The 18,562-nt window shown below is 42.5% G+C and overlaps 2 protein-coding genes across 5 annotated transcripts in view; one reads left to right on the top strand and one right to left on the bottom strand.

Moving 5' to 3' along the window:
• SELENOF (selenoprotein F) overlaps positions 1–12,862 on the bottom strand; it is a 47,308-nt gene extending 34,446 nt beyond the window's left edge. The window contains 1 exon segment of the mRNA NM_001256960.1: positions 12,764–12,862. Within this exon segment, the coding sequence (NP_001243889.1) occupies positions 12,764–12,838 (75 nt within the window). The 5' untranslated portion in view covers positions 12,839–12,862.
• Positions 12,863–13,377: 515 nt separating this feature from the next.
• HS2ST1 (heparan sulfate 2-O-sulfotransferase 1) overlaps positions 13,378–18,562 on the top strand; it is a 204,045-nt gene continuing 198,860 nt past the window's right edge. The window contains exon 1 of one of the 4 annotated variants that reach the window (XM_002715521.5): positions 13,378–13,922. In XM_002715521.5, coding sequence (XP_002715567.2) covers positions 13,799–13,922 — 124 coding nt within the window. In that variant the 5' untranslated portion in view covers positions 13,378–13,798. The remainder of the gene's footprint in view (positions 13,923–18,562) is intronic. The other 3 variants (XM_008264941.4, XM_070078128.1, XM_017346129.3) reach the window with 3 other exon arrangements.

Raw genomic sequence — 18,562 nt, 5'->3', positions numbered from 1 at the left:
ATGCCAGGTTCCCACACTGGAACACAGGTTTAAGTTTCAGCTCTTCCACTTCTGATCCAGCTTCCTGCTAATGTGCCTGGAGAAGCAGCAGAATATGGTCCAAGCACTTGGGCCCCTGCCACTCATGTGGGAGACCATGTTGACTTCAGTCTGGCCCAAACCTGGCTGTTGTGATCTGGGGGTGAACCAGCAGATGGGAGATCTCTGTCTTTCCCTCTTTGTGGCTCTGCCTTTCAAATAAATATTTAAAAAACAATGACTAGTTTTCACCTTACCCACTGTTCTTTCATGCTTCAGTAAATGTGGTATATTTCCATCTGTCACCTGTGCTTTGGATCCTATCTTTTCTGATCTCCACAGATTTCATTTCATCAATACCTCAATCCTTCAGCATAGTCAAACCCTGTGGTTATAAATATCCTCCCCACATTCTATCATTTCTTCTTCTTTTTTTTTTTAAAGTATCCATTTTAATCTTTAAGAACATCTTCTGTGCTTTAACTGGTTTTGTCTCTATTTTCATCTTTTTCATAATTGGCAGTCTCTCTTTTTGGCAAAGTCTCATATCAGAGAGTGAGAGCTCCCAGTGGCTGGCTCATTCCTCAAAAACCTGCAACAGCTGGGACTGAGCCAGGTTGAAGTCAGGAGCTGGGAACCCCATCTGAGTCTCCCGTGTGGGTGACAGAGACCCAGCTACTTGAGCCATCACCTGCTGCCTCCCAGGGTGTGCATTATCAGGAAGCTGGAATTGAGAGCAGGGCTGTGACTCCAACCCAGGCACTTTGTTATGGGATGCAGATGTCCTGGGCAGCATCTTATTAACTGCTGTGCCAAACCCTCTCTCTTGTTCTGTTCTTAATATTCATCTACCATGTTAATCTCTCAACCTCAGGAATCCTCTGAATGACATCTTTCCATAGAGAAGATCTTCTCATAACAAGAACCTCTGCTTTTTCTATTAGGAATTCATTCTCTTTAAGCTCTGGCAAATATCTGTGCTCTTCACTCATGATTTTCTTTTCTTGCTTTTCTAGTTGTTTCTTAATTTTCCAGTTCAGTCCACTCTGCATGATGTTCATGTCCAGCAGGTTCATGGACAGCTTGGTCTTTTATATATACTTACATTGGCCTGGCGCTAGTCTCACACTGTCACTTCTGAACTGTTACTAAAGCCTGGTTTCTGATCCTATCACTCCACTAACTTTTCTAAAAATCACCAAATGCGAAGGCATTCAAAACTGTTCTGCTTCAATTGCCCTGTTCATTCTCTGTTTCCAAAGTGTCTCTTAAATGCTTTTATCTCCCACAGCTCTGTTTTAAAACTTTTTTAATTTAAATATATTTAGCAGACATAAAAATTACATATATCTGTGTGGTACTATCTGATGTTTCATTACATGTATACATTGTGTAATGTCCAATCAAGGTAAATACATTTATCTTTTCAAGCATTTAACATTTCTTTATAGTGAAAACATCCAAAAATATTATCTTTTAGCTTTTTTAAAACAGAGAAATATGCAATAAATTAACATAATCTATCTTCACCTGGCTGCAATAGCGCTCCAGAACACCTAGCTAGCTACAACCTAGTAAAGCATAGTACAGAGAGAAGGAGGGAAGGGGTGGGGTGGGGAGAGAAACTTCCAATTACTGGTTCACTCTCCAGATAACCCAGGACTCAGCCAGGACCTTCATCTGGATTCCCATGTTGGAAACAGGAACCCAAGTAATCTATTGCCTCCCAGGCACAGTGGCAGGAAGCTGGATTGGCAATGCCAAGTAGCAGAGACTCAAGCCAACTTTAACTAGCACTCCAATATGGGATGTGGGTGTTTTAAGGGGCAGTTCAATCTGCTGTACCAAAACACCTGCCTTAGTTCTGTTTTTGGCTCTCTTCACGTTGTATATTTTTGGTTGTCGATCACATCTTTATCTATGGCTTTCAATATCCCTTTCTTGAAAACTCTCTATTTCTTTCTTGACTATCAAACTTCCAAAGAGCCCACTTGATGTCTCATTTCATATGCATCGCAAATTCAAAATCTCCAAGAGTGAAACTTTTCTCCTTAAATTTACTCTCCTTAATATATTCAGTATCTTAGTAAAAATGACATCACTTCCCTGACCACCTAGTTACCCAGCCAGGTAGTATGTCCTGTACTTCATACCCTTCACCATTTTCAACCAACCGATTATCCTGTTTTCACAATTCTGTCTCTTTAAGAGCTCTCACATCTTTCCTGTCTTAGTGGCTTAAATGCCATACATATCTAATGAGATATCTCCAATTCTATTATACTTTCTAGTTAAAATGAATTCCTAAAACACCTTTAAGTTATAAAACTCTCACTCCAGGCAGGCGCCACAGCTCACTAGGCTAATCCTCCGCCTTGCGGCGCTGGCACACCGGGTTCTAGTCCCGGTCAGGGCGCTGGATTCTGTCCCGGTTGCCCCTCTTCCAGGCCAGCTCTCTGCTGTGGCCCGGGAGTGCAGTGGAGGATGGCCCAGGTGCTTGGGCCCTGCACCCCATGGGAGACCAGGAAAAGCACCTGGCTCCTGGCTCCTGCCATTGGATCAGCGTGGTGCGCCAGCCGCAGTACGCCGGCCGCGGCGGCCATTGGAGGGTGAACCAACGGCAATCTCTCTCTCTCTCTCACTGTCCACTCTGCCTGTCAAAAACAAAAAAAAAAAAAAAAAAAAAAACCACACACACACAAAAACCTCTCACTCCAACACCATTGCTGCTATTCTTCCTTATGTATAATACCTTTTTATACTTTGTCACCTTGTTAATTCCTACATATTCACAAGAATCTGATCAAAATCAGTCATTTAGGAAGCCTTCCTTGAAAAAAGCACATCTCAATCTTAACCCACAGCACTTTTCTTCTCTGGAAAACAAACATGTGCACAGCAGTGAAACAGTATCACTCATGATTCTGTATCATGTAAATCTAGGACTGTCTACCTCTCCAACAATACCATAAGCTCTTTTGAGGGTAAATATTAAGTTGTTTCTTTGTTTTCCTAGCAATTGTGTTAGTTCTTACATGTTTGTTGAACAAATCAATTGGTCAAAACCATGGCCTCAAGTTGGGGAAACTTCAGATGATTTGATTGCGAACCATCTGAATTGGCTTACCTTCTGGACTGAAGGGCTGCAAACTTTATGTGAAGAGCAAGATGGTAATTATGTTAGACTTTGATGGCAATGTGGTTTTTGTTACAACCACTCAATTCAGCTATTGCAGGACAACAGCAGTCACAGACATTACATAAATGAATGAGTGTGCCTGTGTTCCAATCAAACTTTATTTACAAAAACAGAGTTGGCTGGATTTGGTCCACCAGCTGTAGTTTGTTAACCCTCTTCTAAATTGATGGAACAGACTAAAATCCAGTGGCATTTTCCCAAGACAGGAGAAACGCTAGCATATTCACCCAAAATGCTGATCATCCCATTGGTCTTACTAGTTAACACTCTAATTTGATATTCATACATGTTTTACCCCATCTCTGCAATAATGTAGAATGTATACAATCTTGAAAATAGATCAAACATCCCAGCCTAGTGGGAGGGACCTAAGTTTGTGCAGTTGATTCCTCTGGTTTAAGACATTTGTTGCCATCCTAGTACTTTGGGAAAATTCCCCATTAATAAAGTCATTTGCTTGATTTATTTCACAGGTTAATTTGAAAATGAAATGCAACAATGTGTTAGGTTATATTTGCCAAAGATGGCTGCATCAATATACACAGAGCATCCCAAATGTTCTTACAGTGTGACTGGCAGTGCTCCACTAAGAAGTGGGAGTTTGGTTCCCTCACCTTAAATCTGGGCAGAGGCTGTGACTCTTCAGATCAATGGAGTGTAAAAAAATGTCATTCTTAGAGTAGGTCATAAAAGGGAAACAGCTTCTGCCTGGGCAGAACTAGCGTGTACACACTCTCTCTTTGGGAACATCAACGTTGGAACTTAGCCACAAAACTATAAAGAAGTCTACACTGGAGACAACATGGAAAGTCCATGTACAGAGCAACTGAGACCCACAGCTGACAACCAGCATCAACTACCAGACCTGCAAGTAAAAACCCTTCAGATTTCAGGCCCCAGTCTTCTTGCTGTGGTCTGGGACACCGCAGAACAGACAAGCCATCCCTGCTACTCCCTATCAGAATTACTGAACCAAAGAACTGGAAAGCCCAACGAACAATTATTTTACATCATAAATTTTAGGGTAATTTTTTTTGCAACTATAGTAACTATACAATAAAAGCGAATTCACTTTGAAAACTGTGAACTGCTAAGAAGTCTAAGAAACTATTACCATAGCCAAAAATCATGCAAGTGTACTATTTGGTTTTATTCTAGCACTTATAAGCACCTAATGCTAGGTGGCATGAATTTGCAAACCATGTATATCAAAGTTTTAAAAAATTTTGACTTGACTATTGGCATAGTGAAACTTTACTTTTGAAATTCTGAACACAGAAAAGTCATCACTTATTTCACAGTTCTGAGGATTAAAGGAGAAAATGTATAGAAAGCATCTGGAAACTGGTCTGGTATACAGTGGTTATTTAAGAAATATCTGTATTATTCTCACCAATCACTGTGAAAACACACTCAAAAACTATAAAACCTATGTTAATGCTGTAATCATACTAGAGATGGACAAGTAGGCAAGTGAGAGATACGGGGACCTTAAGTTTCCTGAGAGAACTAATTTTTTTGTAGTTGTTCTGACATTGGTTGTATAAACTCAAGGCTTTGAATATAAGGATATCAGAACATTTTTAAAGCACTTTACAGATAAATACCAAAAGCTAAGTAATATAAAAGAGTTCAAAATTATAAAATTATGCCTGCCATCTTTTGATTTCCAAAAAGTAAACAGGATTTAAATTTGCATATTAAGGCAAAATATTAAATTTTGAAATATTAGCCACACTTGTAAGAAAGAGAAAGACTCTAAAGAAAGGGTCCTGATTGGGGTAGCCATTTATCTTTCTCCATTCTTTCTCATTGTTTTATTTTTCTAGTATTAATGAGTTCTGAGAAAGGCACCAAGATGGTGGATTAGGGAGGGAGCTTATTGCTCTATTCCAGGGGAAGAAAGTTAAAGTGTGGACAGAGGCTGGCGCCGCGGCTCAATAGGCTAATCCTCCGCCTGCAGCGCCGGCACCCGGGGTTCTAGTCCCAGTTTGGTCACCGGATTTTGTCCTGGTTGCCCCTCTTCCAGGCCAGCTCTCTGCTGTGGCCCGGGAAGGCAGTGGAGGATGGCCCAAGTCCTTGGGCCCTGCAACCCACGGGAGACCAGAATAAGCACCTGGCTCCTGGCTTCAGATTAGCGCGGTGCGCCAGCTGCAGCGCGCTAGCCGCGGCGGCCATTGGAGGGTGAACCAACGGAAAAAGAAGACCTTTCTGTCTCTGTCTCTCTCACTGTCCACTCTGCCTGTCAAAAAAAACAAAAACAAAAACAAAAAAACAACAAAGTGTGGAGAGAGTGCAATCTCAGGAAAGAGGGAGAAAACTGCAGAAGAAACTCTATGCAAATTAAAGGGACACTGTGGATCTACACAGAGGGTATATAGACATTAAGACATGCACAACTCAGGACCCCAGCAGCCAAGAGCCTCAGCACCAGCTTTGGAGGGTGAGGTGAGACCAGACTGCAGAAGCCCAAGCCACTGGCAATAAAGCTGCGGGAAGAGCCTGGCAGGAGTCTGGCTTGGAGACCTGTGGCAGAGAGTGTACCTGCTAACCTAGAGGGAAAAAACAAAGGGGCCATGTTTCTCTCTCCTGATCACCTGGCACCGGTGTCCTGTAACTAGCTGGGAGTGAGTGGGTGGTATTCTGGACATACGTAACAACTGCGCCAGCTTGTGTCTGTGTCCCCAGCAACCAGCCCAGAGGAGACACTTGAGTCTGGTTGGGAGAATTGACAGGGAGCTGGGTGCTTGTGACTGTGGGAGCCTTGTGTGCCAGGACTGTGAAAACACTGTGGCTGCGTGGGAGGGTGTGGCTGGGTCTTTGGGCAGCTCCACAGGGTTGGGGCTCCCTGATTTCCTGGTAAGGGTCATTGCTGCGGGATCTATGCTCACACTGAGGACTGTAGGGATCCTTTACGTGGTTCTTGCGGCAGTGCAGATGATTACTGTACCCAATGGGGCTAGCGCCCAGGCACTGATCTCCTAGGAGGAGAGGAGGTGAGCAGAACAAACCTTCCCTCTGATTAAAAACAAAAAAAGAGATTTACCACACCCCATTTGGGTGTCACTTTGGACACCCCCCTCACCCTGTAGCACTGAACAGAGCTCCCTGGCCACACCCACCACATACCTCGCAGTATTAACTGAAAGAGCAGACACTCCACTAATACACAGAGGCATAATCCAAAGATAAAAGCCATCACAGGGAAAAAAAAAAAAAAGAAGTACCTCCACGTGCCTAAAAATAAATGCAGTATTTTAAGAAAGAATAAAGAAGACAGGGCTGGCGCCGTGGCTCACTCGGTTAATCCTCCACCTGCGGCGCTGGCATCCCATATGGGTGCCTGGTTCTAGTCCCGGTTGCTCCTCTTCCAGTCCAGCTCTCTGCTGTGGCTCAGGAAGGCAGAGGAGGATGGCTCAAGTCCTTGGGCCCCTGCATCCGCATGGGGAGACTAGGAAGAAGCACCTGGCTCCTGGCTTCAGATCGGCGTAGCTCCGGCAGTAGCAGCCATTTGGGGGGTGAACCAACGGAAGGAAGACCTTTCTCTCTGTCTCTAACTCATCTGTCAAATTAAAAAAAAAAAAAAAAGACCACTTTCTGCAAAAGTGGGAACAATATTTAAAAATAAATAAATAAAAAAAAAGAATAAGGAAGACAACATGATGGGCTGGCACTATGGTGCAGTATGTTAAAGCCCCGGCCTGCAGTGCTGGCATCCTATATGGGCATTGGTTTGAGTCCCAGCTTTATAATTACTGAGACTCAGGTATTCTGGTATAGGAAAAGAAAATGCAGTAAAACAATTCCTAACCAAAGTTATTGACTACTTTTATTTCACAACATCCACGTTATACTTTTTTCTATATGCCAAAAACAAAAGAACTGTAATGTATATAAGCAAAACTGACATTCTGAGATTTGATCATTGTTTATAGCCCTTGTCTATACTCTTGAGGAACAGTAGTATTTCTACTTATTACGTGTTGAGATCTGTATTTACTAGGAGGCCAAGTTTGTGATTATAAATAAACTGAAAGTATGTCATTGTAAATTAAAAGAAAAATAAGAGGAGGAGGAGGGATGATGGGAAGTATGATAATGCTCTTAAAACTGTGTATATGAAATACATGACATTTGTTCCCTTTATATAAATAAAAAAGTAAAAATAAAGTGATGAAAACGCTAATAATTATAATTGTATGACTCATCAATCAAAAAATCCATTGAGATGTTAACCTATGAATAATGGGGTATGGAATGGTGGTCTAAGCATCAGTGATACATAATTAATCTACACTACTTTTCAGTACAGTACCTTTCTGAATGGAAATATTATGTATGACCTGAATGAAGGACTGGACATCACTCAGTTCTGGGGAGCTTTAAGAAACAGCTCCCTTAGGCCATACTAAAATACCATTTTTCTAATGCTTAAGTATATTCAGAATGTATTTTCAGATTAAGTCACTTTATATCCTCCCAGTTGTCACTTCACTGAAATGTTGATAACTGTGTATTGCCATTAACTGGAAATTACAGCTATTCAGAGAAATCGTGATAAAAACTTCACTTGTCTAGAGACTCAGAGATGTGAATTAACAAAACACAAGTTAAGTCTGATAATAGTTTTATCCTCTATCTACAGCAGTATCTCAACCTTACCGTGTCAAGAAATTAAAATTATTCTTTCACCCTTTTTATTCATATGTCAGTTTCTAAAGAGTTGGTTAATTTTCACTCTTGCTAACTTCTTACTCTATTTGGTGGTTTTTCCCTTGGTTTGCCAAATGCAGTTTTTCTAATTTCTTACCAGTTTTCAAAGAATACTCCATACCCCATTTTTGCTGCCTTCTTAAAAACACTGGTTATTACAGAATAAAGAGACAGAAAAGAAAGAAACCTTACAGAAGTTAATGTAGTTCCATATGAATTGTCTAGAACATTTTTTCTCTTTTCCGAGTCATTTCTGTATTTTTGGAAGTGGGAGTTCATCACCACTCTATACTAAATGTAGATATCCTGAGGACTCTGGCAGCATGGAATGCAAGGGAACCGGGAGGCCACTTATACCTCAGAGGGATTCAAATGAACAAATACTGAGGGTGGCACTTCAAAAGCAGATGGAATTATTAGATGAGTTTATTTTGAGGCAACACATTTTGAAATCTATATTTATAATATGCATTTTTCCACAAACATTTTGAAGGCCCCTCCTACATGTGAGGCATGATAGGAAAAAAGAAAAGAAAAAATGGTCCCTGTATCTCCTTTGGTTACATTCTAACTGGCAAGGGGGCAGAAGGAGTGAAGGGACAGAAGTACACAAAGAGCTACCTTGGATTAGACTGTGGATGGGTCTATTACAGTATAAATTATGATAGAATATACAAGGGAGAAATTTCATCTGACTTTCCAAATCTGAAAATGGAATTGAGTTAGGCTTTGCATAACTAAATACCTTACATCATAAAGAAGGAAACAAGGCAACGGAGGACAAATGAATTTGCCTTAGCAAATTAGTCAGTTATTACTGTTAAAACTAGAATATGGACTTCCTTAAATTATAGTATACGCTATCATGAGTATGAATTCAACAGGCAGAGTATGAGAGAGAGAGAGTGAGGCTGTGTAGGATGGCTGTCTGCAAACATTTAAGTAGAATAGTGTGGCTGTGATTAAAAATTCAGGGTTTTATTTGATGGCTTACTCTGAAAATTAGACTGCTTTACCTTTTAAGGGTCACATTCACAAAAAACAATGGTTAGGTTGATTGCTGGCCTTTTAAGTTTTCTGTCTAGGCGGACTTCCTAGCTCAAACTGTACAGTTATTAGGAAATGTTTGAATCAGATTTAAGGCAAAGTTGAAGCCCTAACCTGCCCTCACCCAACAATTCTCATACATGTCTCCAGTTGGGATTGTCACTGGGAACAGTTCTATAAAGCTAACTGGAATAGAAAATTGATAAGGTTTCATATTTCACATTGTCAAACATTCACTCACAGAGTCTCTAATTCATTCATCAAATTTTTCACTTGTATGCCTATTACTCTATATGCATGTCACTACAGATAAAAATGTGAACAGAACAGTGAACAGTGAAGTAGTCCTTCCAGGTGCGGGTCCAGTTAACTAAGTGGGAGACCTAAGAGTGTTAATTGTTACATTAACAACAGGAGTCACTGTGCACTAACTCCCCATGCAGGATCTCTGTCCTCAATGAGTTGTATTTTGAGAGTTAACTGTAAAACTAGTTCTTAAAGTTTTTTCTTTTGTGTGTGTGTGTGTGTGTGCGCAAATAGTTGAAATCTTTACTTAGTATAGAATTGGTCTTCTGTGTACAAAGTTAATTGAAAATGAATCTTAATGGAAAATGGGACGGGGCACGGGGAGAGAGAGGAAGTGGAGGGGTGGGAGGGCAGGTATGGTGGGAAGAATAACTATATTCCTAAAGTTGTACTTATGAAATTTGTATTCCTTAAAAAATAAATAATAATAAAAAAAGAAATTAGAAAACCCTGAAAAGAACCCAGGAGAACAACTGATCACGACTGAAGCACACTGAAAGACTCCTAACAGAGTTCAGGTATAGGAAGACTTTCTGGAGGAAACGATTTCTCAGCTGAGAACCTGGAGGGTTAGAGCGGAAGTATAAGATAATCATGATTTTGATGTGAGTTGAGGAGAGTATGGGAAGCTGGGAAGCAGCTTCTAGGTAATGGGAGCAACAAGTTCAAAAGCCTGGTGAGGAAGAAGAAGTGTAAGAAATAAACTAAAACAAATGGCCCTAATTCTCCATTTCATTTTTTTCCCCTTTATCACTAGAGATAACTACTGGGAAATAAGCCGGGATAGACAAACAAGTGCTTTGTTAAAGAAATGTTAAAAGGATGGATTTTTACCATAAAAACAGGGAGCTGTTGAAGTTTTAGGCTTGGTAGATTTGTATGTTAGGATTACACAGGGTGGGGGTGGATGTTTGGTGCAGTCACTTGGGATGCCCACATCCTGTACTAGTTTTGTGGGTTCAAGTCCTAGCTCCACTTCAGCTTTCTGGGAGGCAACAGGTGATGGCTCAATAATTTGAGTCCCTGCCACCCTTGTGGGAGACCCAGATTGAGTTTCTGGCTCCTGGGGTTTGGCCTGACTCAGCCTCACCCTGGCTGTTGTGGGCATTTATAGAGTGAACCAGAGGATGGAGGGCCTCTGTATCTGTCTCTCTGCCCTTCAACTAGATTAAAAAACAAAACAAGATAAAACTCCAGATGCATTGCAGAGACTGGAAATCAGTGAAGGGAAGTTGTTGTGGTAATTCCAGGTAAGCCCTGATGGTGGTTTGAATTTAAGTACTATCTATGGAAACAGAATTAAGTGGTCTGGCCTGGAGATTTTGAAGGGCTTAATGACTAACTGAATTCAGAGAGTGGGAGGAAAAAGAACCTAAATGATAAATTTCTGGCTTGCTCAATCGGGAAGCTGGCAAAGCCAACCATTTAGATTCTGACTATAGACAGAGATAATTCAAAGGATGAATCAGGAGGCTGTTGTTTCTAAGGAGAGAGATGTTGGTGGCCTGAATGAGGGATCTGAGAGATATTAAGCAAGCAAAATAAATCAGATTTGGTAACTGCCTGGACAAGAAATATGTAAAGGAAGGAAGGAATCAGATGACACCTGATGACACCTAAGTTCTGGCTTGGATTCTGTGCATAGTCACTCGGGTACACTGGTTAATGGCCATAAATTCTTCCTCTTTTGATATACACAATTCTTTGCAAAGTAACTTTCCCTACCCTTGAAATATGGGTGGGTCTGTTTTGAAAGACAAATATTTGCTTTGACAAATATTTGGCAGAAGAGATAGAAGAGGGTACTTTAAAAAGTTCATGGAAAATGCATATTATGAAAAAGCCATGCATGAGTTTCAAAATTCTCTGCATCAAAATAAACATCTTTTAATTTCATTTTCCCATTAACTTTTTGAAGCGTCTTTTGAAAAGCAGAAGAGAAGAGAAGAGAAAGAGACTGACCTTCCATTTGCTGGTTTACTCCCCAAATGGCTGCAACAACCAGGTCTGGGCCAGACTGAAGCCAGGAGCCAGGCACTCCATCCCAGTCTCCCATCTGGGTGGCACGGGCCCAAGTACATGGGCCGTGTTCTGCTACCCTCCCAGGTGCATTGGGCAGGAAGCTGAATCAGAAGCAGAGCAGCTAGGACTCTAAGGGGTGTGTCAGCATCGCAAGTGGCAGCTTAACCGGCAGTGCCACAGTGCTGACCATCAGCTTTTGCTTTTCGGAGCACTGCCACGAAGAGAAGCTGTTCTAGCCTACTGTAGGATGAGAGGTCACATGGATGAGATCCAAGTCTCCCCAGCTGACAGCTCGAACTATGAATGGGGTATCTTTGGACTTTCCAGGGCACAGTGCATAAGGGAGCCCAGATGAAATCAACAGAGGACTTGACAGAATGACCACTGACTTAAGTCACTAAGTTTTGGGAGGTTACATAGCCACAAACAAGTGAAAGTTATGAGATAGTAAAATTAGGAGAGGGCAACCTGAAATGTTACTCCTTTTGTCTCCCATGGTGGTAGTGATGAACTCAAATGACCTAACAGGAGTTCAGGCAGGGGTGTTCCAGTAATTTCTAAAGCATCAAAAAGTCTAAAAAATGGAGTACTGGACTGGAATGTTAATTACAGAAGTTGGGGCCGGGTAACAAAAGTAAAAAGGCAGGATAGTTTCACATTCCTTGATGAAAGAAAAGCAGAGATGTTTATAGAGGCCTATGTACAGTCCTTAACTCCACCCACATCTGGGATACATCAGTTAAACCAGATCTCCCAGGAGAAAACTTTTCAGCAGGCTTAATGGAGAACACTTGACGAATTAAGACGAGCTAACAAACGTAAAAGCTCTCGCCAGTAAAATTTTATCCTTCATATAGCAACATACATTGCAAACTATGAGGAGTTAACCAAGATTTACTTGTTTCGTGCATGAAAATAAATCAAAATCAGGACTTCTCCTTTCCAAGATTAAGAACTCATCTATTTTGGTAATAGGAAAAAACGAAATAAAACTGCCAGATTTTAAACGGGATTACTGCTCGAGAGAGTTTAAAAAAAAAAAAAAACAACAGAAATCGTTAGCCAGGAGCGAACACTTGAGGGCTTTCCTCTCAGGGGAGCTCCATCATAAGGATACTCCCTAGCGTTTTTGTTGCTTGAAAAGTCTTCACTTCTTCCTAAGCCTTACTGCTTCCCCTCCCCGCAGTGTGATTCAGATTGTTTCAGCTAGAGTTAAGAGAAGCCCCCAAGACGGTCTGAAGTCAGAAGACGCCGCTAGCAAAATCAAAGCGAGGAAGGACAAGCAAGCATCAACCAAGGAATTAAGCCACGTCGCATTCCGGCAGCAGCAGTCACTGAGGAAACCCCATCTTCCGTCCTTTTCCAGCGTGGATCCCAAACAGGCTCGAATGTTCCTCCTCCTTCTCTGCAATCCTTCCTACCCGCCCCGGAGCAGCCACGGAGGAGATCCACACTCACCGCTTGAAGCACGGTGGCCAACAGCAACCGTAGCCCAAACGCCGGGCCCAGCCCTCCACCAGCCCCAGTCGCCATCGTTACCCTCTCGGCTCTGTCTCGGGCTGCCCAGAGGACCCCTCAGCTGGGGCGTCCACACTACAGCCTGATCCGTGACAGCCCGCTAAAGGCCGTTGCCACCGAAACTCTTGTTCTGAAGGGACGCGTGTTAACTCGGGGTATATGAAAACTTAAAGGTGATCAAATATCAAGACAGTCGCCGGGTGCTTTGGATTACCCAAATCAGGCACTTTTCTAAACTCCCCACTTCTGTGCTTCCCCGGGATCCTTTCATTCACGACATTTCGTCAGGCAGCCAGGAGGCCCCGCCTTCTCCAGTTTAAGCCCTGCCTCCGTCCCCAAGTTTACCCAATCGAATGCGGCCTTGATTGAGCCCTGTGGCGGAGGAAGCCAACCGTAAATCGAACCGAGGGCCAAGAGCAGGGACTCTTCGGACCAATAAGCACAACCGCGCAGGAGGACGGGGTGGGGCCTCTGGTTGCCGAGCAGCGTACGTGGATGCGTGCGCGTGGTGGCGGAGGGGGGATGGGCGGGGACTTGGCGGGGGCGGGGCCGAGGGCGGCGCAGCCGCAGCCGCAGCGCTGGTGTAGGAGCGCGCGGCCGCGAGCGAAGGAGGGAGGGAGGGAAGGAAGGAAGAGAGGGAGGCGGGCAGGCAGGCGGGCGCGGAGGTCGGGGATTGAGGCTGTGGAGGGAGGCGAGAGCCCGGCAGCCGCTTCGCGCAGGGTTTGCTGCGCGGGCTTTTGGAGGGGGCGGCCGTTGAGTCGGCTGACGAGAAGCGGGCACCGGCGGCGCTAGTGCTGGCGCCTGGGGGCGGGGGGACCGGAGAGGCGAGAAGGGGGGTCGCTGCGGTGGTGCTCTGGCTGTCGCGCTCTCCTTGCCTGGCTGCCGGCTCGGTGGGCTCCTCCCGGCGTTTCCCTCGCCTCTGGGGCCCCGCTCCCCGCCCTCCGCGGTATGTCTTGATCCCGAGCAGCGGGTTTCATGGGGCTCCTCAGGATTATGATGCCGCCCAAGTTGCAGCTGCTGGCGGTGGTGGCCTTCGCGGTGGCGATGCTCTTCTTGGAGAACCAGATCCAGAAGCTGGAGGAGTCCCTGTCGAAGCTAGGTGAGGAGCAGAGCCGCTCCGCGCTGAGTGCTGTGGACGGGGCTGGGCCGGGGGGCACTGCAGCCCGAGCAAGTGGGCGTTCGTGCAGCCCGGGGTCTGGTTCGCGGGCTGGGAGAGGTTTCCAAGAGAACACAAGCTCCTAGAATGGGGTGACTTGAGCTTGAGTGGCGTGCTGGACTCGCGAGGTCACGGGGCAGAGGTTGCAGGGCTGGGCTTCGCGGAGCCCCAGGGCTGCCCCCGAGTAGGCATTCCGGAGAGAGGGCGAGAGAAGCCCCAACTCAGAGGGAAGAGGTGGCCACGCTCAGCCTTGCTCGGGCAGAGCGCCTCGGCAGTGTCGGAGAGGGGTATTCCAGTTTCGTGTATGGGAACTCGGGCACAGCTTCTTTTGGAGGATGGGGGAGGACCGGTGGTCGTGCAGGAATATTGGTGCGCAGCAATGGAAGGAGGCGCCGGTAATGATGGGGAGGGGGCAGTCAGGGAAACAAGCTGCCGTGAGTTGCACTCCGGTCCCGGGGGAGCGAGGGACCGCCCCACAGGCGGTCGAGGTAGGCTGGCCAGGTAGGGCAGGCTAGCGAGGGAAGAGCTTCAGGGCAGTTCTGAACGAGGGTCCGGGGACTGCGATCTGTTTTAGTGGCGCCGAACTGGTTCATGTGGGCTCCAGAACAGGGATGTGCACGTATGTTGCTTCGCGGCAGCGTTGATGTGAATTTAGAAGAGGGAATGCCGAAGGGGAACTGTGTAGTGAGGTTTACTATTGGAAAGTAAGGTTACACGGTAAACATTTAAGTACCTTGAAGAGTTAACAGTGCTTTAATGGGCGAAGGAGTCTGAAGTGCAAAAAGTTGACGTGTGAAGTTGTGAAAGGACAGAAAAAAGCATAGATAATAGATTCTTTCGATTTAGTATGGAACTGGCATTTGGAAGGGCTCGGTGTGGAGAGCGAATAGTCAGAGAATGACAGTGACCAATTTTGAGTTAAAAATGCACATGGCACTTAAATCAGCTCAAGAGGCTGTCATTTGAATCTGGAAAGACAGTGCAAGGTAAGGGATTGCATGCACTTGCACCTCGGCACCCTTCTAGATACGTTTTGAGAAACAAGCAAACAAATCCCTTCAGCGATATTATTTAGACTAAAGAGTAACTTTGGGAAACAACTAAGTGCTGCTGTGCTGTTTAATTTTTAGGGAATAATTGCAGTTTTGTACGCAGTAGCTATAGCTAGCTGTTTCCAGAGACTTTGCAATTGTCTTGAAATTTTGAAGAGCAGTGTATCAAAGAGTATCTAATAAATATGATTGAAGTGCAGCTATGTTTGAGGGAAGATCAAAAGAGATACTAATCCTTACTAATGCTGGGGCAAAAATTTGAAAAGATATACAGTTTATTTACTCTAATTTTGTTACTGTGCCTTGTAAGATGGGAAAATGTTCACTTAAATAGTAAAGGTTGTCCAGTATACTTTTTCTTTTCATTTGAATCCATTCATCAGCATTCAGAATCATGTTCTGGTCACATTAATGATCCAGCTTTACAGAAAAAAATGATTCCTCATAGAGGAAGTTGGAAGTTGTATTAAAATTTGTACCTGTTGTTTATTGTATTGCTATTTGGAATTCTCTGGGGTTAATTTCTCCAGAACATCATGGTGGGGTTAGCATTGTTTACATTTTTTATTTTAATCATCTAAGTTTTTTTCTGTAACACTTGAAGGGGTTTCCATAGATACAACCTGAGCTTTTTTTTTTTTTTACAGTTATTTTAAGCTGTAGAAAGCCACAGGTAGAACATACTATGCTTTCTTGTAAATTTTTTGCAAACAAGGAAATTCCATCAGAAATAGAGTGCATTAGAATAAATAATTCCATTAGAAATAATAAATATATGTTAAAATGAATCTCAAAACTAATTCAAGGAAATTAATACCTCAAGTATGAAACTGGAAGTATTTTCATCTGGAAATGCAAAAGCATGGCAAGTAAAAATGTATAACTTTGTTTCTATTAGCAGTCATTTGATTTTCTTTTTAAAGTCTTGGAAAAGGCAAGGAATGATAAGAGAGAGATTGCCAGTTGGTAGTCTGACCTCTTAGGAAAGAAACGCAGGTGGCTTATTTTGACAATCAGACTCTATCCTAGGTGTTTTTCATCTATGATGCACCTATTTATCTTTCTAGAACACTATAGAAAGCTATTTTTGCAGTTGCAGGAACAGGCTCAGTGGTTATAGAACTTGTCTAAGACCACATCACTATTGGCAGAGCCAGCATTGGAATCCAGGTATGTTTGATTCCAAGTCAAGTGCTCCTTTAATTACACCCAGCTGCTTGAGACTTCATATTGACATTACACTAAGATTTAGCTATTTGAATAGAATTTTTAAATTGTAATATCAATGTTTAATTGCCTTTATTGCTAAGAATGAATATCATTCTAAGGAAATTCAATTTCAGACAAAAAGAAATTGGTTTAGTGTAATGTCTGCCCCCTGTTTATATTTTAATGAATATAATTATATTACCCGATAAAACCACTGAAATAGATAGCTTATTTCCACTAGAGGAAAAGAAAAATCTCTGGTTGATTTCTATGAGTGTAAAATTGCAACATTGAAAATCATTTGTATTTTGACATCAAAAGAACTTTTTTTTTTTTAAAGATTTATTTTATTTATTTGAAAGGCAGAGGCAGAGGAGAGAGAGTCTTCTATCTGCTGGCTCGCTCCCCAAATGGCTACAACGGCTGGAGCTGGGCCCCTCTGAAGCCAGGAGCCTGGAGCTTCTTCCAGGTTTCCCAGGAAGGTGCGGGGGCCCAAGGACTCTGGCCATCCTCTGCTGCTTTCCCAGGCCATAGCAGAGAGCTGGATCGGAAGTGGAACAGCCAGGACTCACACTGGCACCCATATGGGATGCTGGCACTGTAGGCGGTGGCTTTACCCACTACGCCGGCCCGCCCCAAAAGAACTGTTAAACATTTGCTCTTAAAGTAGTTTTAATTCTGCAGTAGAAGATGCCAAAAGTTTATATTGCCTTTATTATGAGAGTTTATAATTTTTATACAGTTATAAAGTTTATAAAGCACCTTGATTTGAGAGCATTTTGATCATGAAACCTATTGTGGAGCATTAGATGTCTTCAAAATTAAGCTGTATTCATTGACCATATGGGAAATTAGGTCTATATAAATTGAGTCTATAAATAATTCTTGAAAGACCTAATATCACATAATATAATTTTATATTTTAAACAGATAAGGGAGAATGGAATGTATATTACATTACACCTTGGTTTTTTTAATTTTTTCATCTAAAATATCAGAGCCATCATTCTGGATTAGTGTGTGTGAATTTGACTTAGTCTGATACATGTGTAATGTTCTGAAATATGCATATATCATAAACCATTATGCCAGTACTGGACAGTTTGTCTCCTCCTCCCTCCTTTTTGTGGTGTTACAGGAAACATCCCTATATGTCTGCTTTATTTCCTGTGTGTTGATGTTATTTTTTTACTGGGATAAATTATGTGGAATTTCTGGGACAAGGGATATATGTATTTTATATCTTAGTAAATTTTGAAATCTCTTAGTTTCCAAAATTCTTTACCAAAGGTTACAGTAGTCTATGTTGCCAGTGCATACACCAAAGGAGTGGAAACTATCCACTTTAATTTTGTCAGTCTGAAAAGGCTGTGAAACAGTATGTTAAATTAATTTAAAATTCCCCAATTTCTGGTTGTTTATTTCTCTTTTACTTTCTAGCTCATTTTAATTTGTCTGTTTTTTGTTAAGCAGTTTATAATTGTAGTTGTTTTTAGTGTTAGAATTAGTAATACTTTTTTTCATATATCTTATTTTCTGTTATTTGTCTCTTTATGGTATGTCTGCTCATATAGCAATTTTAAAATTTACAAAATCAAATCTATCAGGTTAAGCAGGTATTTTTCTTAAGACTTTCCTAAAGCAAGATGATGTACATTTTTTGTATGATATTATAGTAATATTACTGTTTAATTTGTACAGCTAGCTTTTTGTTAGTTTGTTTTTTGTTTTTTTCATTCCCCAAATGCCTTCAATGGCCAGGATTGAGCTAGGCCAAAACTAGAATCCAGGAACACAATCCAGGTCTCCCGCATGGGCGGCAGGAACCCAATCACTTGAGCCATCACTGCTGCCTCCCAGGTCTGCATTGCAGGAAGCTGAGGTTAGCTGATTGGAACTCAGGCGCTCTGATGTGAAATGCAGGCCTCTTAACTGCTATGCTAAATGCCTGCCCCTATATTTAGCTTTTTAAACTACTCCCATGTTTATGGAGATTTATTTACTATTAACTTCTATCAGTGAGTAGCCACTATAGCCACTATAATACTGTATTGTAAATAATATATTTTCCCCCACTGTGTGTTAACAATTCTTTTTTTAATCATATGCTTTTATTATGTTCTTTGAACAATTTGGACTCCTCTTTTCCACTAATCTGAGATTCTGTAAATCTCAGGGATGTATGCACACACACACACACACACACACTCTCTTCAAATCATACGTGAATTTCCTGAAATTATGTGCATAGCTCTCATCAGATTTGCAGAGGAGTATATGATCGCCTCATTGGTAAGAATCACAGATTTCTAGTACAGGTTG

This window comes from Oryctolagus cuniculus, chromosome 7, assembly GCF_964237555.1.
Source record: "Oryctolagus cuniculus chromosome 7, mOryCun1.1, whole genome shotgun sequence".
In the NCBI taxonomy this organism is placed as follows: domain Eukaryota; kingdom Metazoa; phylum Chordata; class Mammalia; order Lagomorpha; family Leporidae; genus Oryctolagus; species Oryctolagus cuniculus.
The sequence above is the reverse complement of the archived record's forward strand: the minus strand, read 5'-3'. Positions and strand labels throughout refer to the sequence as shown.